We start from the raw sequence: 27,372 nt of genomic DNA on the forward strand, positions 1-27,372 counted from the left end.
ATTACCAGTAAAAATTAAAAATGAAATACACAGATTGATTGAAGATTCAATTTTAAATGAAACAAGCACTGGAAACCAATGGCACTGGGAAGAATGACCAGAATGTCAACTGATACTGATAGCAGTCAGCAAGATTAGTCATCACTGATAAGTAAGGCAACATTGCCAAATGAAGTTCAGTTTCAAGTGGATGTGATGCCATATTATCTATATGGGAAACAATAATATTCTGTAAAGATTAGTGAATTAGAATAAATGCTTTATTTTGTATTTACTTTAATATATAATTCATTATTATTTTCCTTAACTAGAAAAGGCAATGCATACATTTTCTTTAACATGTTACAGCTCTTTCTTAAGAAGCTCTCAAACTTAGTTCGCCAATTACCGAGTTGCCACTGACAGGCCTCTCGCTAACTACACAGTTATCGATATAAATAATTTTGCCTCTTCACTTTGTTTTGTCCTCTATCGATCTATTCAATATTTTTATGCCTTTTATGTTTCTTTTGATAATATACGGCGTAACTGTAAACTAAATTATATAAGGGGAATAATAATATATCAAAAAGAGAATAGATAAAATTTACTTCAAAAATATTTTGAGTTTGGTGTTATGTCATAAATAAAAGGCAGATTTCGCATTTGAGAGAAATAAACAAAAGGCCACAACTGGTACCCCGAAAGGCACCATTATATGCCGCCTTATAAATATTCTGTTAATTCAGAAATGGCTGTGTATTAATGATGCTATTGCACTTAATATATACATAGTCTAAACTTGCTCACAGCTTGAGGCTTTAGCCCTAAACGCATCTTAGTCTAAATAGATCATACACCATCAGGCATCTCTCATATTGTGGAGTTGTACTTTATAACCGCTTTGCCATTATTGCATCACTTGGGTACCTACCCATCCACTGAAGAAGGGCCAAATTGCCCTGAAACTCGGGTACCTGAAACCCACCCACCGAAGAAGGGCTAAATAGCCCTGAAACGGCACCAGGGGAAGCCTGATGTTGTCCGGAGTTTCCAAGAATAGGTAACAACAGCCTTCTCCACTGGGGAAGCATTGCCTATTCAAGGAGTTTATGAGTTTTTGAGTGGCGTGAGTTGAAGGAGTTACTGTCCCTTTTATTCTTCTACACCATTTCTTTTCCTCTTCCTCTTCCACTCCTACTATTACTTTCCCTCTACCTTTTTGCTTTTCTAAGTCTAATAGGGACAAGTGGATAGTTGAGTTATTATCCCACACATATACAAAATAGCCCTGAAATGGTGCCGTCTGGGTGGTGGTATCCATCTGAGAATAAGTAACATTAGTCTTCTCCTCAGGTGAAGCGTTACTTATTCCAAGTAGTGCAATATCATAGCAACTCATTGTGAAGGTATTCACAATATGAGATATAACTTAAAACGATGCTGCCTTATAAATATTCTGTTAATTCAGAAATGGCTGTGTATTAATGATGCTATTGGACTTAATATATACATAGTCTAAACTTGCTCGCAGCTTGAGGCTTTAGCCCTAAATGCATCTCAGTCTATAATTTTCATTTAATACCATGTCTAAAAGGAAACATTTTGTGCTCGTAAATTGAAGAAAGTAGAATTAATTATGAGACTTGATAAAGGTGCTTTCTTTACTTTTCATTGTTAAAGGTGCTTTCTTTACTTTTCACTTACCTACTGTCATTTTGTGTTAAAAACAGATGAACTAGCTCTCGAATTCGAGTTATATTGCGTCCAACTTGCAATATTGGGTTATTTTCTTCTGTGTATGAAAAGTCAAAGGGGTATACGTGGTTGGGCCCAACATGTTTCTTTCCTATTATACCTAATGAAAGGTGTAAGAAAAAAAAAATAAAAAATAAAATAAAATAGTCTGTTATAGCAAATAGCCTTATTTTAAATTTCATCAAATTAAAATAAGGCATTGTTATATAACAAATTAATGTGATGTATTGAATAATAATAAATGTTTTATCACATAAATTTTTTGGATGGAATTATAGAATTCGGATGAAATATAAAAAAAAAGTTGACAGTACTGGTGAACTAGCATTGGGTAAGTGAAACAATGTTTATCCAGTTATTAGTTGATTTTCATGGCTAATTATGATTTAAGAGAACCAAGCTGCCACCTTTGACTTTCAAGGAGTTCAAGGCTGGGCATTTGTAAGGAGAAGGAAAAGTGGATAATTTTGGGCCAAAACAGGCAAAAAGCAAGTGGGTTTTTGTAAAATCCACAATATCAGAAATTAAATTTGACATAAAATACACATTTTATATTAAAATATACAAACGATTGTTTACCAGTATGGTAGGCTATTAAACGTTAGCTTACCTAGGACCTTTCCTTCTGTGGATTTCTGTTTGGATATTCTAATACACATCAACTGATTTTGACTGCTTCAACAAATTTAGTCAACAAAATCAACTTAAATCAATTTACAAACTATGCCCTCTTCAGAAATGCTGACAAAAGTTTTATTATAACAATGGCCCTGCTGTCTAGACTTCGTCAGGACTATTTCCAAAACTTCACCAGACAGATAAAATTGAACTCAGTTTTTGTTTTTCTGATGTGGCTGAATATTCTCTCACACTCAACATTGCTATGAGGAACTGTTAAAATGCAAAACATTACTTGGAATAATTTGCTATATTTCAAACTTCGTTGTGCACTTATCAATTCCCCAATACTCTATATCAGTTCTTTTATCTTTCATAATACTGTCTGGTAGGTTCTCAAGCTGAAACTGACAGAACTCATGTTACAAAATATCTCATTCTTGATCTATTGCTTTATATTTAATGACAGAAAGGAGTACTAGAAAAAAAATTTGTCTACATCTACAAAAAATTCCAATTTGCAATTGATGCACTGCCAATTGATGAAATTTATGCTAGCTTGGCATTTATAAGAACATCATTTTTCAATGGGAACTTGTGTTCCATGTAGTCACAAGCAACAATAAAGTACTTCCTCACTGAACAAAACAATCTTCTCTTGTTTCAGATTTTCCATGACCTTAGTAGTAAAAATGTCTGTGACTCAGAATCATCTTTATGGTTTAGTCTGCTATGGCAATCAACTTCCAAAACAGATAGGTAAGATTTGAAAACTTTGATAAAATAAATTTGCATATAATGTTCTTCAATATATCTAGGAGTAACGACCCCAGTAGATGGATGTGAAGTACATTGGATTGAAAAGCTATGTTCAGATTTTTTTTTAAATGTTGATATAACATTTAAAAGAAACAAGCAAATTGCATTATTCAAGCCAGAAGAGAGAGGAACATGAACAGACTTTCTGTATGAGTGGGATAATATGCCTACAGTTATTAGCTTGCTTAGCCTGTTTAAAATTGCTTCTGCCAGAAGTTTGCAATTCTGAAGTTCTTTTTCTTGGGGAATTCATTAATTTGTTTTCTTTAAAAGCTTCTTTTGGATCATGAACTGGATTTGAGTATGAATCAGTGCCACTCAGTAGTGACCTCTTGTATTTCCAATTTGCTAACCCTAAAAAGTGCTCATGTGGATTTTCTGAGAACTTCAAAACTTTTCTTTAAATAGACTTGTCAAAGGTTGTCACTGTTCCAACTAGCCTAGTTACACATTTCCTTTTAGCACTTCTCTCTAGATAGTAGTAAATGTCTACAAAGCATTCATCCACATACACAGGAAGGGGTGCAGCTCCCTTTTTAGCACACAAATTAATAAGATGACAAGGATAGCCTATTAACCACAAGTGCTCAATTTTCTCTTTTAATACCCTCACTATTCTAGCTACAATAACAGGCACATTACCAATGCTTATCATTTTGATTACTGCTATCTGTAGCAATCAAAAATCGCTTATTTTTTAAGAGCTATCTGTAGCAATCAAAAATGGCTTATTTTTTAGAGCCATCACTACTTTTTTTCCCTATTTGTGCAACTTCCCTAGAAATGCATGTTTTTGTACTGTTTTGTTATGGAAACATATTTCTGAACAACACACCAGCATTATCAGCCCAACTCGTAGGAAGATTATGTTCTATGACTAAAGATGTAAATAAACATTTAGCACATATGACATCACTATGAAATGCTACATCCCTTCTATGCATTACATGCTATCCTTATGCTTATTTGTTTGCAAATGTATGATTACACTGCATTCCTGCCACTCAAAATTAAAATCACATCTACACATAATACATAAAGCAAAAGGGTTATCTTTTTCAGGTTTCGCAATACATGGAAAATCTTCCACATACTTGTATATCATCTGAAAAATAGACTCTCCAACATAATTCTAGAGAGCTGGCAGCCGTGTATGAACTCTTCTCTGCAATTTGAATACCTTATCATAACAATTATGATTGAACTGAATAGGAAACCAGCTACTTTTAAGTGAGCCATTTTTGAAAGTTGCTAAGTAGACTCTTTTATTACTTAAAAATGACTGGTTTTTGGTTCAAATTAGTAGGTAGTGCTATTATTATTTATTTGATTTAACAATTTTATGTAATTTGTCATTGATATAAAAAACAATATGAACACTATTTAATATCATTTATAAAATTTTGTAGGATTATAATTAATATTTAAATGTTTTTATTAAGTTTATAAACTATAAATTTATAAAAATATATGAATGTAATTTTATAGCATGGTACGTACTGCTCTTGTATAAACTGGGAATAGAGTAGTGTTATTACTGTCCTTATTTATCTTTTCTTTTAGTGTGGTATTTTTAATTTAATGCTAATATATGGAATGTAAAGAGATCATAATAGAAATGTTATATATCTTTAAAGTGGACACGAAATAATGTAGCTCATGCAGCACTAATAACACTAGCCAACAAAAAATATTTTTTGTCATACCTCTGCAATGAAAACATGTGATTCTGGAGGAAATAAATGCACCGATTCCGAAATTAACCAAAAAAAAAAAATCTCTATCATGTCTACATCAAAAGATGTACCAATGTTTAATTAAAATATATGTATTTTATATATGCATATAATTCAAGTTTGTAAAAAAAATTATACATTCTCTATAACTCATTTAACTTCGGAAAAATATCATAAATCATAGTGAAAGAGTTATATTTCAATAATATATAATCAGCTTACCTGTAATTGTCCTTAAAAATGTTTGCTACTAAGGGATTTTCTCTTGTATTCCTGCTTACTCTCCCTCACAAGGAACCAACAGTAATCCCCCATGATTACAGAATCCCAGCGACCTTAGTACCGCTTTTACATTATGGAAATATCTTGATGAAACTGCTCCCCCTGTTCATCACTCACATCTCCCAGATTTTCAGGAAAAAATTCGAGATGGGAATGAAGAAAATGAATTTTGAACGACATTCGACAGCCCATGTTTAGTCGAGTAAATTAGACACCAACATTTCATAGTTTTCTTCTTTCCTATTACCCAAAAAACCATGTACTGCTGCCTTAAATGATCACCAAGATGCCAATTCAACCTCCTTTAACTGGGTTTCAAACACCATCTTTCAGGAGTTTCCTGATTTGGGGTTTTACGAAAATTCCTTCCTTAAGTTTAGCATATGCTAAATTAGGAAACATACTTCTCAAGTATGCAAATCCGTTACCTTCTTTATCTAGTCCCTTCATGAAATTTTTTATCAATCCAAGTTTGACATACAGGGATCGAAGAAAGAACCTTGTTTGATCGCACTAAAGGTATATATTTTACATTACACTGTCCTGGTATGAACTCATTCTGCTTGTCCCAATGTTGCACAACATAATGTTCTTCTATCGCACAGCTGTCCCACAAACACAAAAGCAACATTTTGTGAAACCCTCTCCCTGAAAACCAACAAGCAAACCAATAACCTTAAGATCACTGCATATGTTCCAACCATAATCCTGGTATTTTATAGCATGAAGGAACCTTAGACGTGATTTCATGCCTTTCTTTAAGTCCAACTGAACGAAACACAGGAACTGATGAAAATTCTTTGCCAGTATGAAGCAAAACTGCTTTTAAACTTAATTTTGAGGCATCTATGAACAAACACCATTCATCTGACTTGCGCATGACATCTAGTTCTTTCAGAAGTCTAATAATGTCTTTGCAAAAACACATACTGTCCTCTGTAGCAAAATATTTCAAAAATTTTTCAGGTCTTTTTTGAAAGACTGAAATCTTTGTTCCTACTGCAAGTATATTCCACTGCTGTAACCTAGAACCTAACAGTTAAGCTTGTTATTTTGGCAAATTTAAGTCTCGAACCAAATCATTCAACTCACCTTGTTTGATTAAATGTACCTCACTATCTGAACTTACTGGCTGATAGTTGACATCATGTGAAGAAGGTTTATGGGGAATCTTCAACTTTAACTTGATCACTATTATCTTCCCCACTACTGTTATGCCAAGTTTGTTTATGTTTGTAGGATAGATTTACAATCCCGAGAACATGTCATGATCAGTTAATACTTGGAAAATCTTGGCACAGCCTTCAAAAATCCTCACCAAAAATGCTGTGTGCTCTCTTCAAATTTTTGAAGGAATGCCACATGCCTTTAGGTTGTTCAGAAGATGTCTGATGTTGTACAATGAGAGAAATAAACAAAATTGTAGGATAGATTTACAATCCCGAGAACATGTCATGATCAGTTAATACTTGGAAAGTATTAACTGATCATGACATGTTCTCTGAGAGCAAGCTGCTTTTGAGTTGGCATTTTTTTTTTTTAATTACAAAAGATTACTACAGTGGGACATAGCTCAGAATCGCTTTGTGACATCTAGTTCTTTATAACATCTTGTTGCATCGGAATTTGAACCTAAGAACTATAGGTAAAAGTCTGATTACTTCTTTCACAAGAAAACTGAGGCCAGAATCGATTGCTAATATTAAGAGAATTAGCTTATATCTGTTAAAATAAATTAGTATGTCATACATTAACAAGATTGGTGAGGGGAATGAAGGGATCCTCTTACCAAGAGAGGCTTAAGTTCTGCAAATTGCAGTAGCTGGAGACTAGGCACCTGCCCGGTGATCTGATTGAGGTGTATAAGGCCTTGAATGGGTTGAGCTCGCTGAATTCTGATGGGATCCTTCCACTTGTTCAGATTAAGAACCTAAGGGGGCATAAATTCAAATTAAGAAAAGATAGATGTAGAATAGATGTGCGGAAATTTGCCTTTAGCCAGCGGGTGGTTAATTGCTGGAACAAACTTCCATCTGTCGTTGTGGAAGTTGATAGGTTGAATAAATTTAAGGAGGAACTGGACAGGCATTTGGAGGGAATGGTGCGATTTTTTTTTTTTTTTTTTGGCTGATGCTTCATAAGCTCATACACATGCTTTCTTGCATCACATGCCACTACTACTACTACTATTACTACTATTATTACTGGCTAGATTATATGAAATTGGCACATTTTGGTAAAACTTAACTCCTCTATATTTAATAACTGTGACGTAATGTGAAACTATCACGGTGATTTTAGAAATCTACGCATAAAAATTGGTTAAAAACAGCATTTAAGTTCTTGGAGATAAAAATCGCGTTGGCTAGTATAATTAATACCACTAAATAAGCTCACATGGACCTGAAGGACAGGGAGAAAAATTTCCCAATATAGTAAAAAATTTGGATTAAAAATACTTTGAAAGTAATGGTTAAAGGTTTATATTCATGTGTGAAGAGATCAGAACATTCATGATTTGAGAGTTGCCATTAAATATTATGAATTGAACCTTTTTCTTGCCAACCTGCATGTTGTATGTGTGTTGAAAAACCTAGAATAATTCATGCCTCCACCTCACTTCTTTCACTTGAGACTGGTTAACTACAGCCCTGACCAATGAGGTCTTTAAGCATTCCTGTTTCCTGGGGCATTTAAACATTGATCTTCCCAAATGAGTGATATGTAGACAAACCACTATACTGTTGCCGAGGGCAAGGGAGAAGGTTGTCGTATTCCTGTATATAAGAGGATGTGAGAAGGCACTCATAATATATTACATTCAGCTCTGAAGGCCACAACTGAAAATATACAGAAATTTATAGGGAGAAGATACAGAGAAGTTCAACCCAACTGTATGGATACATCTGGCCCTGAAGGGAACGAGTAAGATGAATGAGGGAGGTATATTCACACTGGTGTCTGTGATAAGAAACACAAAAAAAATCTTAACAGAAGTCTATCTCATGAACTTTATATTTGGGCAGTGTGTTGCAGATAACTAGTATAAATTGTCTCCCAAGGTGGTTGAATTAGAGTTTGGTAAAAACATATTTACCACTCTTAGCGTTGAAGAATTATCTATTGCCAACATAGAAAAACTCACAAATGAATGAATTACAGTTGTAAAGCAAAGAAAAAGTATTTTACATTAACAAGTTTGCTGCCAACTATATTTGAGAGAGCACATTTGATGTGCCATACTTTTCAGAATGTTAAGAAATAACAACATTCAAAAATCTTCAACATTCTTAAAACTCATAAATAATGAGTGAAAAGTAAAAGTCTGGACTTCATAGCCAAAAGTGTACACTAACTTTTGGGCCAGCTATAAATTAGAACAAAATTCAAAATTATATCAAAAGTTTTTGCTATAGTAGTAGTAGTAGTGGCATGTGATGCAAGAAAGCAAATGTATGAGCTTATGCAGCATCAGCCAAAAAAAAAAAAAAAAAAATCACACCATTCCCTCCAAATGCCTGTCCAGTTCCTCCTTAAATTTATTCAACCTATCAACTTCCACAACGACAGATGGAAGTTTGTTCCAGCAATTAACCACCCGCTGGCTAAAGGCAAATTTCCGCACATCTAATCTACATCTGTCTTTTCTTAATTTGAATTTATGGCCCCTTAGGTTCGTAATCTGAACAAGTGGAAGGATCCCATCAGAATTCAGCGTGCTGAACCCATTCAAGGCCTTATACACCTCAATCAGATCACCGCGCAGGTGCCTAGTCTCCAGCCACTGCAATTTGCAGAACTTAAGCCTCTCTTGATAAGAGGATCCCTTCATTCCCCTCACCAATCTTGTTGCCCTTCTCTGTACACGCTCAAGTAAATCTACATCCTTCCTAAAATGAGGCCTCCAGACCTGTACGCAGTACTCAAGGCATGGCCTGACCATTGCCTTATACAGAGGGATAATCACCTCCTTTTCCCTGCTAGCAAAATTCCTATATATCATTGACAAAACCCCATGACCTGCCCTGGCAGCTTGTCTGCATTGCTCAGAAAACTTCATATCTGCCTGCACAATTACTCCCAGGTCTTTTTCATTTTCTACCACCTTAAGTGTAGTACCACACAGTTGGTACGTTTCTCTGGGGTTACTTCTACCCATATGCAGTACTTTGCATTTGTCAAGGTTAAACTTCAGTTGCCACTTCTTAGCCCATCTGCCCAAATTATTTAGATCCTGTTGCAGTAGCACACTGCCATGTACATAAACTTATGTACATGGCAGTGTACATAAGTTTATTTTGCTATGTACATAAACTTATCTCAACTCAAGCAAAAACAAATTAAAAGATGTACCAAGCTATAAACAAAACCAGATATTTGATGCTAATAGCCCAGAGTTCAATCACACTTATGCATTATGGCACAGCACTTGGAGTACCATTGACACTTATACACATCATCATATGCAGGAAGCATGATAAGAGCTTGACAGAGCTAGCACTAATGCTACCAATCATATACTTGGATTTCAGGAAAGCTTTTGACACTGTTGCGCATGGAAGACTACTGTACAAATTGGAGGAGACTGAACAATGGCAGTTAGCTATGATAGTTGCTATTATATGTGCTCATGTTAAAAGTGTTTATAAATATGGTTTTAAAATACTTATTTTAAATACTCTTGTGATACATGGATATATTCTGATAACATCTACCTGGTTTAACAATTTTTAATCAAGGAAAGGTAATATTCAAGCTAGATTTATGATAAGTCTGTTTTGGCAGTTAGAGCATTCTCTGTTCTAACTGTCAGTTCCAGCTGCCTATGCTTTAGCATAGTGCTGGTACTTCAAAATTTGAAGAGCTACTTTTTAAAATCTGCAAGATATGGATAACGGGGACTTCAAATAGGTGGAAGGGTATATCTGGCTGATTAGTTTCATCTAAGTTTGGAACAAAATATCTTCTTAGCGGAAAAGATATATAATTTTAAAGAATTTTAGATTTAAATAGTAAAGGCCTATACAGCCATTGTTAACGAAGGAAGAAGCCTGGTAATGTGCCCTATATGGTTATTAGTCCTCTCATAATAAAAAAAAAAAACTTTTTATCAAATGGAGTCAGATACACACAGGGTTGATCTCACATGTGAAAAAAATTTTGGCATTTAATTGAAAGAGGTTGCAGGTTCTAAGAATCTTGAAAGTGGTACTAAGGAGTCAGATCTCACTTTGCTACGGAGACCACTAAGTCTGCAAATTTCAAACATAGACTAAGGAAGAATTGAAATTCTTCACGTAAGCTAGAATTTCAGGATCCAAGTATATCTCGAGGTAAATTGTCACTGAGTCAAAGCAAAGAATCTTCCGAGGTTTCTATCTCTGGAGGTGTAGGTGAGAAGATGTTAGAATGGGAGGAGGTTTTCTCAGGTAAAGCTATCATGTTAGCAGAATTGGATAGTGAGGATAATAAGGTTGATAAGGCCATTGCACTTTTGACACCACGTAGATCTCCTGATTATTCCATCAAAACATGTCGTCAAATACGTTTATGCTATGGTGGGGAAGAAAGTTCAGTTGGATCACTGTGTTCATCGTGCAGTAGGTCTCCCGTTTTAAGACAAAATAATAAGAGGAAAGTCAAGATCAATGCACCTAAAACGTAAAGTTAAGAAAAATGTTCAGAGTGATATGGATTTGGCTGAGAAAAATGAAAGTTCTTCAGCTAAAATTGAGTTAGGGACTGACACTGAAGCAAGTATCTTGTCATCTTGTTCCTGATTTCTTTTGAACAAGATGACAAGTATCTTGTCATCTTGTTCAAAAGAAATCAGGAACGAAAACAAGTCAAAAAACATGACTTCTTCTGGGGAGAGAAACTGCTTTGTGCAGATAGTGATTTTGGAGGAGATAATACTCATAGCTTTACAGAAATAATATTTAAATTACACAAAGATTTCCTTTTTGCCAAGGAGAGTGGTATCAATCAGAGTTCAATCAGAGGGATACTGTCTAGATGGGATCTTCTTGAAGCCATGATTTTGGAACTTGGAATACAGAATGAGAAATTTAAGGAACGGATACAATTTAAGCATGAATCCAGTCAGAATTATAGGCAAGATACAGATAACCGACAAAATCTGAAACTTTATAGTGATGTAGTTAAGAGTGACGTAACTTCTGTTGCAAAGGATGTGGGCTTGAAAGTGAGTTCCTCAGACAATGAAACGGCTAGATTATATGATGATGAGCATGTTTTATTTATTCAAGCTAATGAATAAAGTACTTAAAAGTAGTGAAGATGTCCGAATTTCTGTAAATAAGGAAATGAGAAACTCGTTGAGAGGGGTCAGGATATGGAAGGTAAGAAAAGTATTTGATCATGGCATTGTTTCAGAGATGCAAACTAAAAAAGACATAGAAGAAATAAAAAAGTGCAAACAATTGATACAGCTTGGATTAGCTTTTGGATTTCCCAAAAGACCTGGAATGAAGTTAATTGTGTATGATGTTAAGTAAGGAAGTTGAAGGATGATCTTCTACATGACATGTATGAGAAAAATCTTTTGCATTTCGGATTGATGAAAGAGGAGGTGATTGCTGAGGTAACTGTTTGCTTCATAAGTAGAAACAGGAGTGATTCTGGGAATAACTGGATTTTTGAGGTTTCACAAAGAATTAGAATGTTTCTAATGCAACAGCAGCGTTTGTTTGTTGGACTGATGTCATACAGGTTAAACAATTTCTATCTTGTTACTGTATGTTACAATTGTCAGGGTTTTGGGCATACTGTTTGTTTGTTATTTGGTTTTTAGGAGCATTAGTAACTAAGGCCATATTGCTCCAGGGATATGCGGTGGCCATTCTCTGACATTTCCGCATCCTCCATATTCGGTAGTCACGGGCTTGAACCCCGGTCTAATCAAGAAGCGTGTGCTACGCACTGCTGCTCCTTCCCACCTGGCTATGGAGGCGCCTGCTCAGTGAGATAGCAGATAGTTTTTAATTGTGTACTGTATCATGCAGATGTTTCAGGTAGATGGACTATGAACCTACATATAACCTTACTCTGCAGTTCTGCGAATCTATCTACTAGATAATTAGATTTGCCTTACTGATCGCCCCTTTTTATAGTTACATTATTATATTCTAGGAAGTATTTATATCATAGGTTTAAAAAATATAGTAATGTGAGTACAGGGTATTTGTAAGTTAAAATTCAAATTAAAATACATGTAACTTTTTATTCAAGTCATATATCAACAAACAAAATGCTGTACAACAAAGTCCAATTAGTCAACTTTATTGCTGTACTGCTGTAAGTTTTCAATTTGTTATGGCAGAATATCATTATCATTATTATTAGCCATATGGTGCAAGGCTTATGCTGCACCAGCCAAAAAAAATTTCCCGAGTTACCCTGAGAGAGAGAGAGAGAGAGAGAGAGAGAGAGAGAGAGAGAGAGAGAGAGAGAGAGAGAGAGAGAGAGAGAGGAATCACCAAAGAAAGAGAAGGATAATGATATCCAGCTCAGAACCCTGGGTGTGCCAAACCCATACTCACAAGATGTGAGCCCCCCTGGGGTTATATACTGAATGTGAGCATGTATTTTGCTGTTATACATTTGAAGAAACATTTATTTAGTGACCACTGTGAGTCACTGTTTCTATATGAGATCTGCAAAACAGTCTCTTAGCAGAAGAGCCACAGTTGGGTGGTACTTAGTTCGTAAACTCTATGTGAATGATAATCTTCGCTAACGCCAAAAATATAGGTTAAGAGAACACTGTAGAAGTGGTGCATGAAACCCTCATTTGCAGTCCCAGTAAGTCAACATGTTGAGTGAGTTGGGCGTTTCAGATTCCTAAGAACACAGTCCACAAGGTGCTGAAGAAGCATCTTAACTTTTTTTTTTGTTAGTTGTTGGCGCATCGGCTTCTGTGGCCATAATGCACCTCCCAAAGTTTTTGCATTTTACTCTGATCCAAGCCTGAGGCGGGATTCAAACCCGCAACCTTTGGGTTTGAATTCGGCCTTAACTCAGCTATGGTTATGCAGGATCTGTCTGGTGACTTGCACAAAAAAGTTGTGTTTTTGTGTGGTTGAAGACTAATGACCAAAACTATCTTATGGTTTTCACTGAGTCACTCTGAGAAAGGATCAGGCAAATCATTTCAACCTCTTTATTCAACATTCAGTTTTCTCAGGCACATGATACCTCACAGGTGATGCCTCCCATTTTTTAATGCATTGAATGATCACCATTCTAGTTTGTCTGTTGTCTAGAAGTGGAATTATTACTTACTCTGTCTCCTAGAAGTAAAAACAAATGAAACTGGATTTTAAAAAAGTAGTGTTCATGCTGTTCTAGATTAAGAAAATGCACCAGTATGTTCTTTAACCTTCTAATTTTCTAATTAAAACATAGTCTCAGCCTTGATGGGAATATTTTAAGGCATTCCCAAATAATTAGCTGAAAACAAGTGATCAAAAAAACACATGAGACTTCACTAAAGGGCCTTTGCTGAAACTTTTTCACAAAAATTTTTGGATGTCTTTCAGTTTTTCAGTGTGTTTTTTTAAAAAAATTTTTAACACACACACACACACAAAATATATACGCAGAAATATATGCACAATTTTGAAATCTCATGGATTGAACAATTTTATCAACTTAAAAATTGAGTTGCCTAATAGTTTCATGTTTATATTTATGACTAATTGTTTCCCCCATTTTCAGGCACAATTAATAAATGTTTCTGCATCATCATCATCAGCCATTTTCAATCCACTGCAGGATGAAGGCCTCTCCAGCAACTTTCCAGTTCCTTCTGTTTTGAGCACTGGCCATCCATTTACTACTCGAAAACTCATGAATTTCATCTATCCATCTCCGCCTTTGTCTTCCAGGTTTTCTTCTAGCTCCTCTTGGGTACCATTCTGTTATTTTCTTAGTCCATCTGTCATCATGTCTTCGAGCTATGTGTCCTGCCCAAGACCATTTTAGTTCTTTAGTTTTGATAAGAATGTCCTTTACTTGAGTTTGCTGCCTAATCCATGTGTTTCTCTTCTTATCTAACAGTCTGATTCCCAATATGATTCGTTCCATTCTTCGCTGTGTAGTTCTCAGCTTCTCTTCCATTCTTTTGGTGAGTGCCCAAGTTTCACTTCCATAAGTCATGGTGGGGAGTATACATTGATTCATTATTTTACGTTTCAGACAAACTGGGATATTGCTCTTCAGTATGTGACTATATTTCCTGAATGCTATCCATCCAAAATTTATTCTTCTCTTGACTTCCAGCCATTTATCATTATTACAGCTAATAACTTGTCCCAGATAAGTATATGACTCCACCTTTTCAATTACTGCTCCTTCAATCATTATTTCCCTTTCCGTGGCATACTTGTTCATCATTACTTTTGTTTTAGCCATATTCATCTTTAGTCCAAAATCCTTACTAACTGTGCATAACTGATTAAGATTTTCCTCTAATTCTTTGGGATCGTGGCTTATGACCACAATGTCATCTGCAAATCGTAAATGGTTTAGGTACTCTCCGTTCACATTGACTCCTTTCTGTGACCAGTCTAATCTTCTGAAAGCTTCCTCAAGGGCAGCAGTAAACAGCTTCGGAGATATTGTGTCTCCTTGTCGAACTCCTTTCTCGATTTTAAATTTTCTACTGTCTTTGTCTAGTCTAATAAAGGATGTAGCACTCTCATATATTTTCTTCAAAATCATAATATATGGAGTATCTATGCCTTGTCTTTCCAGTGCCCGAAACATTGCCTTATGCTGTATGGAGTCAAATGCCTTTTCATAATCCACAAATGCCAGGCATAATGGTGTTTTATATTCATTTGCTTTCTCCATTAGCTGTGATATTACGTGAAGGTGATCCATAGTTGAGAATCCTGTCCTAAAGCCAGCTTGCTCTTTCGGTTGATTCTCATCAAGTATTCTTTCTAATCTGTTAGTAATGACCCTTGTGAACAACTTGTAGATATGGGATAACAAGCTAATTGGTCTATAATTTCCAATTTCTGATTTATCTCCTTTCTTATGCAGCAAAACTATGATTGCATTATTCCACTGCTTAGGCATCACACCTTTTCTAATGCACTTTGTGAAGAGCCTTGCCAGTTTTTGTGTTATGTCTCTTCCTCCCAATTTTAACAACTCTACAGTAACTTCATCTTCCCCCAGGGCTTTCCGATTCTTCATTTTCTTCAATGCATGTTCTACCTCATCAGGTTCTACCTCATCATGTTCTACCTCATCATGTTCTACACACACACACACACAAAATATATACGCAGAAATATATGCACAATTTTGAAATCTCATGGATTGAACAATTTTATCAACTTAAAAATTGAGTTGCCTAATAGTTTCATGTTTATATTTATGACTAATTGTTTCCCCCATTTTCAGGCACAATTAATAAATGTTTCTGCATACATATGTAATATTTAAGCAGAAACATATGCACATGTGCAATTTTGAAATTTCACACTCTTAGCTGTTTTTCTGCATTGGAAAATGCAAGTGACTATTAATTTGCTGTTTATATTTTATGGCTGTAACTTATTTTTTTAAAATTTCATTTTCTGCAGAATTAATATTTTTTAACATATCCAAAAAAGGACAGCATTTTTTAAATATTTTAAATTTTTTTATTTAAAAATAAAAAGTTAGATAAAATATGTATGGAAATCTATTTAAGAAAAGATGATATAATGGTATTACTGCAAGCAGAATTCAAAAATTCCAAAAACTTTTTCCATAAAAAAAAACAGTCAGTCACTTGTCAGATGCCCACAATTCTCACTACAACAAAATGGGGCATGGCCAGCTTCGAGTAAATTGAAGCCATGTAGGAAAAGACTGCCAAAGAATGACAAATGAAAAAAGTATGACTTTTGCAAAAATATATTATTCCTATAGATAAAGATAAAGATTTCCTTGGGAATTCTTCATCCATAGGAATAACAGTTTCATTTTGTGATAAAGCAACATTTCATTTGAGAAAGTGGAAAGGAAAACAGACACAGTATGTGGTTATCAGGAGCAGAACCACCTATTTTTGCAATTAAACATGAATGTTATTTTCCTACAGTGAATGTCTTTTGTGATGTGATGCTGCAAGGGTTTATGGACCATTCTTCTTCACAGAGCTGATAGTGATAGGAGTAGCATATATAGACATACTAGAACTGTTCCTAGTTGGTTGGTTTGGGTTTTATTGGCACATTAGCAATTAAGACTATAATGAGTCAGAACAGGTCTGTTCCTGGTATCCCAATTGCAGCAAGACACTGAGATAATTGAGAGTTTCTCCCAATATGAAGTGTTTTGTCCCATTATCACTAAAACATTTCTTTTCTTGATGATACATTCCTCAACAAGTGGGTTAGCTACAGTGAACTTACTGAGTGGCCACCATTCTTGTATGGCCTTATATTCTTTGATTTTCAATTTTGGAGCTATATCAAGGACAAAGTTTATGATACAGTTTGTAGAGGAATTGCAAGACAGAATGAATTTATCATGCAGTAACAAGCACAGGTCAAGATATAGTGTAGAATGTGGGAATGCTTCGAGATGGAACATGTGCCATATTACTTGAGGAAGCTGCACTGATCATTCAGGATTTTGTAACAACTTATTTGTCAATATATGAACTAAATAATAAGTTAAAAGCATTTCAGACTGAACTTTAATTCAGAGATATGCTGCATAATAAATAAAAATATTTTGAACTGATAAAAAACAAGGTTATGTAACAAAGAAAAAATTTAAAAATTTATAAAAAAAATATTTATACTTACAATTAAATACTCAAATTGTGGTTGTTAGCTATCAGGGATCAGGGTAGACTTCTGTGTATTCCTTAACAAAAATATAATGGGCCTATGACTTAATAAAATCTTTATATTCATAGAAAATATGACCTTTTATTGTGTATTATCAGTAGGGGCTTTGTAAGCGTTCATGACTGATTTGCATATTGTTTGGTTTATAAAAATTGGAATCTCTCTCTCTCTCTCTCTCTCTCTACCTGAGTGTTTTTGATGGAATTTGAAAACAGATTTCTCCAAGTGAGTGACAAATGATAAATTCATATATTGTTATGGAGGATATTTTTAACAGCGAAAAGAATGACAAAAAAAAATCACCTCGAAAAGTGTGGTTACTGATTGGTAAACAGAATGGTTTATCAGTGGCAAACCTGCCATACTGCCTGGTCATGTGTTATGACAGTGAGGGGGTGGGGTGAAGAGTCAGGGGAGCTGGTGGTTGGAATTTATAATGATGTCTGTAGATTTTAAGAACAATAACAAAAAAAAAAAAAAAAAAGCTAAAAGGGGAAGGCAGAGTAAAAATGACCTACAAGTATTTAAAATGATTAACTGGAGGAGGGATCTGATTTTTCCCAGTTTTAAACATACTTATATCTTATTCTATGATCATCTCATAATGATTAAAAAGATAAATTTGGAAAAGTTCTCTTATTTCTTGATTTACTCAATTTTTCACCATGGATTTTCCAAGATATAAAAATACAAAATCATACAGCAGTATGGTTTAAGCTGTCACATTCATATAAAAATTAATCTGAATTTAAATATATACAATATGTAGAATGAAAATTTCAAACTCACTTCATTATAAATATCAATTTCAAATATATCTTTGTTTGATACATACCAGTTCGAATACCACTGGACCTCAAAATACGAGGGAGACTTTGAATTTTACTGAATGAATTAAAATGATGCATCTCATGATGTAGGCCATACATTCCATTCTGATGTTGTGGCAAACCTGTTAATATTGCAGCACGGCTTGGTGAACAGCTACTAACTGATGTATATGCATGTGTAAATACTGTACTACGTTTGGCTAATAGGTCAAGATTGGGAGTTTTGCAAACTGAATTGTTGTATACTCCAGTTTCAAATCCGGCATCATCAGCTGGTAATAAATGAAGTACAAAATAAGTTATAGGAGAGTTAATACTAAAATAATAAATAAAAACTATTGCTTATTCTAGATAATGAATTACAGTTAAAAATTGAAAAGGCTGGAGATGAATCTTACCCATTTAGCCTTTTTTATGGCTTTACAGTATTGCAAGTTTTACTGCTGCCTAATTTAATTAATTTTAATAACCTGGATTGCCATTATTTATTTTTTTTCAGGATTACTGGAACCTGTAACTATCAGCCGTTTTATTGAACTAGAAATTATAATGTAGAATATTCTATTATAGAAGAAACCAAAATTGTGCTCCACTTACAATTGCTAACAACAATTTGATTACCATTTAGCAAATGCCTTGGCGAGCTCATATGAGAAATGCTCAGTTGATTTTTATCTGTGAAAGCTGGATCCTGATTAGTCATTTGACTAAAGTTAAACTTTATATAAAATCTGTTTTCTGTAGGCCTCTGTGTATTTTTATTTTGCATATAGCATAGTCTGTTATTTATGTTTGCTTGACCATGTATAATTTAAATGTATGTAATAATGCTTTTTAGCATGTATTGTCCAATCTGATTGAATGATTATTGTTGTGCTTGCTGTTTCCTTGTGAAATTCCTCTAGTTACTGTGTAATAAAAGATCATTACCAAACTGTTCTAACTGCTTGTCAATGAAGAACATTATTATATACAATGGGCCACTTAATAAACTGAAGTGAATGGTACTGCGACCGGCTCAGATAACAGAAACCACACACTTTTGCCTTTTTCACAGAATTTTGGGATTTATTTTTCACTTACTGTAATTAGAATTACTAATTTTGCAATTAGTAATTACAAAAACATACATACATACAGAGTGATTTAAAAAAAAAAAATTTTATTTAACAAATATGTTAAATATAGAGTATATATTCTTATCACTGTTAAAAATATTCTCCACAACAACATATGGCACCTCCGTAGCCAGGTGGGAAGGAGCAGCAGTACGTAGCACACGCTTCTTGATTAGACTGGATTAGCCCGGTCTAATCAAGAGATACGGAAGATGTGGAAAGTTCGGGGAATGACCACCGCATATCCCGGCGCAATATGGCCTTAGTTGCTAATGCTCCTAAAAAAAAAAAAAAAAAAAAAAACAACAACAATATATGGATTTTATTTGTTAAATGTAGAGTATATACTGAATTAATAAGTTTGTAATTTTACTCATTCTTATTACATTTAATAAATATGTTCAAAACTCAAAATTCTAAATGCACGAGTGGATGGGTGAAATTAGAAGATTTGTTTTCGTTTTTTTTTTTTTTTTGGCTGATGCTATATAAGCTTGCTTTCTTGCATCATGTGCCTTTACTAATGCACATGTTCGTATCCAGTTTAGTCACACTTCCAAAAAAAAATTTCAGTGTTAGGATTCATTGTTAATTTGAAGTTTGAGTAAATTTGTAATTAATCATAGCATCAGAATTCAGAATCAATGAGAAGTGGTGTATAATATTTGCATTTGTTGGATAAACGTTTTTTTAAGTTGGTTTTTATTGCCAAGTGTTAGCATTGTATTTGTTAATATGTTACAATTCAACACATTGAATTGTAACATATTAACAAATACAATGTTAATACACACATTGTCATTTAACCCATTCCAACACCAATAACAGATTGCTCTGATTATGTGCCCCATTTAAAGTGATTATTCCAAAAAAACAATTATGCTAGCAAGAAGTTTACCATATGTTGGTTATAAACAGTGGCATACCCAGGTTTTTCCTTGAGGGGGAGCGAGGGTGACAAAATAGGCACCATACAAAGGTCAAGGGATTATTTCAGAGCCATTTCACATCAACAATGCTTTTTTACGACCACATGTTTTTAATGTGTTTTTAAGATCACATGTGGCATATTCCTTTGCTAGAAATTCTAACCTGCTGACATTACCCTCATCATCAAAATGCTTGGGATCTAGTACACTAAAGTTTGAAGTCACATTAAGGAAAATTTTTGAACCTCTCCTGTGTACTGCTAATTATTGTACTTCATCCTTCTACATCCTTCAAGAAGGATGTAGATTACTCTACATCCTTCTGGATGTAGACTAGGGAGACTAGGCACCGGCGAGGTGATCTGATAGAGGTGTACAAAGCCTTGAATGGTTTGAGCAAGCTCAATGCTGATGGGATACTGCCTCTTGCTCAGAATAATCACCTGAGAGGGCATAAATTCAAATTGAGGAAAGACAGATGTACGATAGATGTGCGGAAATTTGCCTTTAGCCAGCGGGTAGTTGGTTGGTGGAACAGACTTCCATCCCTTGTTGTGGAAGTTGATAGCCTAAATAAATTTAAGGCTCAGCTGGACAGGTATTTCGAACGAACAGAGGGGTGAAGTGGAAGGGTTTTTTTTTTTTTTTTTGGCTGATGCTGCATAAGCTTGCTTTCTTGCATCATCATATGCCTCTACTAATGCTAATGCTAAATGTATAAGATTGCTTTATAGCATAATTTGCCACTACTAATGCTAAAGAGTATATTAGGATTGAAAGGAGAGCACACGGGAGCACTATCAATGATAAATATAAGCATTTTGCTAGTAGACTAGATAAAGAGGTACAAGGACTGGTACGAAAGTAATGCCTCCTAATTTTTTGCTTCCAAATGTGGCACCATAGATCATTTTGCGTATCACTAGAGGTCTATAGTTTCACTATATCAAGTAGCACTGTGATCGGTCTCATGAATGCAGCACACGGATAGTTTAAAATGGTGGATGTTACAGATATACATATCAAGCAAAGAGTGGTGAGTAAATTTCTTACCACGGAAGAAGCGATGCCTATCAAAATCCATACGCATCTCAAAAATGATTATGGTAGTTGTATTAGTAGTAGTGGCATGTGATGCAAGAAAGCAAGTGTATGAGCTTATGCAGCATCAGCCAAAAAAAAAAAAAAAAAAAATTACAAAACAATCCCCTCTAAATGTTTGTCCAGTTCCTCCTTAAATTTATTTAACCTATCAACTTCCACAACGACAGATGGAAGTTTGTTCCAGCAATTAACCACCCGCTGGCTAAAGGCAAATTTCCGCACATCTATTCTACATCTGTCTTTCCTTAATTTGAATTTATGCCCCCTTAGGTTCGTAATCTGAACAAGTGGAAGAATCCCATCAGAATTCAGCATGCTCAACCCATTCAAGGCCTTATACATCTCAATTAGATCACATCACAGGTGCCTGGTCTCCAGCCGCTGCAATTTACAGAACTTAAGCCTCTCTTGGTAAGAGGACCCCTTCGTTCCCCTCACCAATCTTGTTGCCCTTCTCTGTACATGTTCAAGCAAATCGACATCCGTCCTAAAATGAGGCCTCCAGACCTGTATGCAGTACTCAAGGCATGGCCTGACCATTGCCTTATATAGAGGGACAATCACCTCCTTTTTCCTGCTAGCAAAATTTCTATATATCATTGACAAAACCCCATGACCTGCCCTGGCAACCTGTCTGCATTGCTCAGAAAACTTCATATATAACTGCACAATTACTCCCAGGTCTTTTTCATTTTCTATCACCTTAAGTGTAGTACCACACAGTTGGTACGTTTCTGTGGGGTTACTTCTACCCATATGCAGTACTTTGCATTTTTCATGGTTAAACTTCAATTGCCACTTCTCAGCTCATCTGCCCAAATTTTCTAGATCCTCTTGCAGTAGCACACTGCCATTACTATCATTAACAACCCTGCCAACCTTTGTATCATCTGCAAACTTCGACACTAAGCCTGATATATCTTCATCAATATCATTGATAAATATACAAAACAACAGTGGACCCAACGCTGAACTCTGTGGGACTCCAATAATAAAATTAGTCCACAAAGAGCAGCACCCATTGATTACCACCCTCTGTCTTCTCCCACTCAACCATCCTTTTATCCATTGTAGCAATTTATCCTTAATACCATTCTGCTCCAATTTGTACAGTAGTCTTCCATGCGCAACAGTGTCAAAAGCTTTCCTGAAATCCAAGTAAATGATATCAAAATTATTTTTTGCATCCAGTTCCTTTGTAACCACATCATAAAAACCAATCAAATTTGTCAGACAAGACTTTCCCTTAACAAACCCATGCTGTGTCTGAATTATTGCTGCAGTCTTGTCTAGATGATCCTACAATGCATCTTTAACCAGTGACTCCATTATTTTACCTGGAACAGAAGTTAAACTAACCGGTCTGTAATTACTCGTGTCACCCTTCAATCCCCCTTTGTGAACTGGGGATACATTTGCACATCTCCAGTCCGTGGGGAACTCCCCTGAATCCAAGGATGCTCTCATAATTATGGCTAAGGGTTTGCTTACTTCCTTTGCCACCTCCTTTAATATAACTGGATAGATCCCACGACCCCAGGTGCCTTTCTTATGTTTAACTTCAATAATTTCTCCTCCACTTTGTTCTCAGTTATTACAAAATAATTAAGCATCCTGCTACAATTTGATAACCTTCTGGCATTTTCAAACCTTAATAACTCCTCATGTGTGAATGTAGATGCAAAATGCTCATTCAGTTTGTTTGCTATCTGAGCAGGATCATCAACGGCATTTGTTTGTTTGTATTGTTATTAGGAGCATTAGCAACTAAGGCCATATTGCTCCAGGGATATCCGGTCGTCATTCCCTAACCTTTCTGCATCCTCCGTATTTGGTGGTCATGGGCTCAAACCCCGGTCTAATCAAGAAGAGTATGCTACGCACTGCTGCTCCTGCCCACGGAGGCGCCAGGATCATCAACAGTCAAACCATTGATATCAAGTGGACCAATCAGATTCATCCCCTTCCTTTTAGAGTTTATATAAAGAAATCCTGTTTTTCTTAGCATCCTTTGCCAAAGATTTCTTGTAATCTGACTTCACCTGCCTAACCTACTTTGTGACGATTACAGACTAGCTTATATCTGCCATAGGCTTCTGAGTCGCCTGTTAATTTATATGCACCCCATGCATTTTTCTTCTCTGCCACAAGTCTCATTAGTTCATTTGACAACCATTTAGGTCTAAAATGGTGACAATACTGTAGATGCAAGTACAGTTAGACATTGGGTAAGACACTTTAAGAGTGGGGAAAGTGTTGGTAAAATCATGGGGAAAGTGTTGGTAAAATCATGGCAACAGTGTTTTGGGACAAAATGGGATCTTGCTTGTGGACTTCTTGGAGTGTGGCATCACAATCAAATTAGATCGATATGTGGAAACGTTGAAAAAGTTGAAAGACGGCATCTGTAGAATTCAATCAGATAAAACCCTTAACGAGGTTCTTCTCCACCATGACAACACATGATCCCACACCAGTCTGAGCAAGATGGAGGCCATTATGAAAAACCGGGGTGCACCGTTCTTCTTCACCCCTCACATAGCCTGGATCTTGCACCTTCCGACTATCACCTCTTTGGGCCGCTAAAGAATGCACTCTGTGAAACCCATTGTGTGGAAGACGACCAGCTCAAGCACAGTGTTTGCAAAGCCCTCTGGAGAAGAGTAACGACTTTTGTAGGATTAGAATACAGCATCTGACTAAGAGATGGTGGAAGTGCTTATTAGTGATTGAGAATTAATTGATGTCAAAGTTTTAGGAATTAAATTTTTAGGAATTCCAGAAATTTTTAGGAATTCCATAGTTTTAGGAATTAAATTTTCTGAAGAAAAAAATAGGAGGCATTACTTTCGTACCATTCCTCGTAATTATCCTGTTTTACAAATCAATCGAATTGGCTAATCACATGACATCTTGAATATTGTGTTCACCTATAGAATCATCATTTCTAGACAGATTTTGAGTGGTATTAAACTCGACAAAACCTATGAGAGCTAAATTTAAGTTTATTTAGTTATTAAGATAATTTTTGCATTTCAGTTTAATTTTTTAAGGTTAATTTTTAATGTAATTCACTAGTGCTTATTTTGACATTTTTATTAAATTAAATCTTTTGATTTATTTGAATATATCACAAGATATTCAAAATATATTTTAAAATAGCAAAAATACTTTGCTTTTTTTCAATTTATTATTTAAAAAAATTAAATTTATTTATAAACTTTTTTTTTTTTTTACTTAAATAATGTTTTCAACTGAAATATGTATGTCATGAATAATGGGGGAATTGTAACTGAAAATTCAAGGGTTTAGTATCAAAAAAGTTAACTAAAAATTGCATTTTCTTTTTGCAATAACTTTAGATTTACTTTATACAAATAATATTGCATATCATGTCATTGAACTGTATCTCTCTAGTACTTTACAAGTTAGCTTGGGCTGTAAGTACATTTACAGTAAACCAAGAAAATGTAAATTTTTTTTTTTTTTTGGTTAATTTCAAAACATCAATTACAAAATGATTTTGTAGTTAATGTTATTTGACATAACCCTTGAATTCACTTGTGAGTTTTGACCTGTTTCCTTGTACTCGTTCTCAGATGTATGCAGAACTTTCTCTAGCTGATGGCTATTCTTTACTGGGTGCTAAATGGAGTATGACAACTTTAAATTACAACTCACTGTACTATTAGGTGAGATTGGGTTTCTGGAACACAAATTGATGTCCTAGAGAAAAATTGAATCCAAGTGTCTGATTCTATTCTGAGCAATGTGCTCCCGAGTTCAGCCCCAGGGACAAAAAATCTCAAAATAACCATAATGTTATACCTTTCCTCTCCTCTCCTTTCACCCTGACTTTACAGTTTGGATATTCATGTGATCACACACCTTCCACATATCAGATAACTCTGGTTTTCATATACTCATGAACTGCATTTCTCTGTTTTAACTATGTGTACATCTCAAGAATTTAGTGTTAGCCAAGTCATGCCAGTTGTTTGTACTTATTTTTTTAATAATGTTGGTTTCATATTAGTGATATAATTTTCTAAATGTATGTTTCTTGATATTCTATTGTAAACCCCTATAGTATTGTGACGAGACCCGTCACTTTGTCCAGAATGCCTCTGGACAAACCTGCAACCACTGGTCTGTTTGAAGAGCTGTTGCCTCAATAAACTGTTGGAACTCCTGCCCAAGAGCTAATAAACAGAATTTAATCAAATCTTTTTGTGCAGAATGCTATTAGCTCTACAGGAGGATTCAACTGTAACAATTTAATAGTCAATTGTGGATAAAATCAATCCATTCATCCACATGGACATTCCTTTTCATTCAGATGGGGGGTCTTTTGCACCCAGAAACGGCTCAGCTCACGTATACCTCCATATTTCTGTTGTCTCAGTAGAGTTTTACCAATTATATTACTTGTAATTATATTACAAGTGTTTTGGTTAGTATGGTTTACATCTAAATCCAATACTGTGTATATATAATTTATTTTTTTAATGGAGTCGGTTCCTAACTCACTCAGGGTTCACATATTCTAGAGACGGCCCTGGAAGTTTGGGGCAGATAATGGTTTTCGGCAGGAGCGGTCCCTGGGTTTCCATAAATGGAGGCTTGCACTGTTTCGGAAATCATTAATTAAGCATTATTCATCATGTAGTAGTAAAAAAATCGAATTATTTTGATCCCAAGGGGACAAGCTATAGCCCCTACCTGGGATCGCGCATGTGGTTACGAGTAAGCGCATTGCAAGCTCTGATCTCTGTATTCTCTCAAAAATAATGAGCCGCGCTGCTGTATCAGCTACGTTCTTGAAGATATGATTCCCCTGGCTGGGGAGGCAGTACAGCTTATAAAGAAAATTTATTATCAACTTTTCTATTCCCCCCCTCAACAGCAGAAAGCAGGTTAATGATCATAATTTGAGAAATACTGGCATAAAGAAATAAATATCAAAACGTACCAATGATCAAAAGTACATTTCTTCGCTTTTGAATCGAATTTCTTTTATAAACAGGAAGACTTGATAATCTGATATTTCTAATCCTTTCATCATGTATTTTCGATAATACAGAAAAACAAATGAATGCTGAAAAGTAAATATAATTAATAAACATCCCCATTTCCTAACACTGCATATGTGCAAATGACGTCACATACTCTTCAATGTTTTTATAAAGGAACCACAGACAGTAGTTTACTGTGCTGTGAGTGGAACGGTTTGAAAGTTATTTGGCGGGATAGCTGAGATGGCTGGTCTGCTTTCCGCACTTTACGGTGCCTTATTAGATCTAAATAAATGCTTACATTCAGATGAAATTCATATTTATCGCAGTGCACCTGAGGCCTCTGTTCAGCTTATCCAAGATGTTCGTCATATGTGTCTCGATTTATCTTTAACAGAAAAAGAAATTGGTAGGATTTGAATAATATTGATATCAAAATGATATACGACTGCCTAAATATATATTTAGGCATATGAGAGTTGGCAGTGTTAATACAATAAAACATAAATAAGTATAATATTGGATATTTAGCAGAGACAATGAAAAATCGTACGCTGCATATTTCATTTTCCAATCGGCATCTTTTAGCGTTTTCGCCACCTGCAGTGTCATAGAAACTTTTTTTGGTTCCAGTGTAAAACCCGATTTCGAGGCTGCAACCTTTACTTTTATTGGTTCTATATAGAAGTTTCTGGGAAATTTGGTGGCTTTGATTGTGGGGTCCGGTGTGTTACACAGTTTTGCTACGTTTGAATTTCACTGACAACCTGCTCTGGCGGTTTTGTCACCCACCTGTGGCGAACTGTAGTAGTTCATAACACGGGGATTTAGGGAGAAAGTTATTGTTAATTTGGATGAATGGTATTTGTAATCCCATGGGCTCGCATCTGGACTTGGCACACCAAAGGACCTGAGCTGGATATCATCATTCTTCTCTTTCTTGGTGATTCCCTTCTACTTCTGACTCTTGTTCTCTGTCTCTCTCTCTCTCTCTCAGGGTAATTCAGAAATTTTTTTTTTTTTTTTTTTTTTGGCTGGTGCGGCATAAGCCTCAGGCTTCCTTGCACCATATGGCTAATAATAATAATCGGCTTTGTTTCAGTTGCTTCTTTTTCTTTTATATTAGTGGGGGCAAATGATGCAAGGAAGCAATTTTATATATACAGCATTAGCAAAAAAACCTGATCACCTGTCCACTGCTCTAATAATTTGTCTAATGACTCTAATTCTTCCATAAATTTGTCCAGACTACTTCACAAAATAGAATGGAAGTTTGTTCCAATAATCAATTGCTGTTTGGCTAAA

General features: G+C 35.2%; 3 protein-coding genes across 3 annotated transcripts in view; 1 reads left to right on the forward strand and 2 right to left on the reverse strand.

The window, feature by feature from the left end:
• Positions 1–26,184, reverse strand: part of Sgsh (N-sulfoglucosamine sulfohydrolase) — an 86,566-nt gene extending 60,382 nt beyond the window's left edge. The window contains exons 1-3 of the mRNA XM_090378356.1: positions 26,025–26,184; positions 17,907–18,173; positions 1,687–1,837 (exon numbers count right to left, since the gene is read on the reverse strand). Coding sequence (XP_090234482.1) covers positions 1,687–1,837; positions 17,907–18,173; positions 26,025–26,184 — 578 coding nt within the window. The remainder of the gene's footprint in view (positions 1–1,686; positions 1,838–17,906; positions 18,174–26,024) is intronic.
• On the reverse strand, positions 3,575–4,118 carry LOC150083023 (uncharacterized). Its single transcript, XM_090377702.1, has 2 exons — positions 3,991–4,118; positions 3,575–3,791 (listed from the first exon to the last, which is right to left on the reverse strand). The coding sequence occupies exons 1-2, from the start codon at positions 4,116–4,118 to the stop codon at positions 3,575–3,577; spliced, it is 345 nt and encodes a 114-aa protein (XP_090233828.1).
• A 126-nt stretch (positions 26,185–26,310) lies between the features above and the next one.
• LOC150083024 (DNA-dependent protein kinase catalytic subunit-like) overlaps positions 26,311–27,372 on the forward strand; it is a 127,922-nt gene continuing 126,860 nt past the window's right edge. Inside the window, exon 1 of the mRNA XM_090378357.1 lies at positions 26,311–26,476. Within this exon, the coding sequence (XP_090234483.1) occupies positions 26,311–26,476 (166 nt within the window). The remainder of the gene's footprint in view (positions 26,477–27,372) is intronic.

This window comes from Mastigoproctus giganteus, chromosome 7 (genome assembly GCF_048544385.1).
Source record: "Mastigoproctus giganteus isolate SK-2022 chromosome 7, ASM4854438v1, whole genome shotgun sequence".
In the NCBI taxonomy this organism is placed as follows: domain Eukaryota; kingdom Metazoa; phylum Arthropoda; class Arachnida; order Uropygi; family Thelyphonidae; genus Mastigoproctus; species Mastigoproctus giganteus.

Bases quoted from the DNA above. Each gene is read 5' to 3' on its own strand.
- LOC150083023 (XM_090377702.1), bottom strand. From the start codon at position 4,118: ATGCATAGAAGGGATGTAGCATTTCATAGTGATGTCATATGTGCTAAA. The intron at 3,792-3,990 runs GTTTCCATAACA...TATTGTAGCTAG, and splicing joins GGTGTGTTGTTCAGAAATAT to AATAGTGAGGGTATTAAAAG.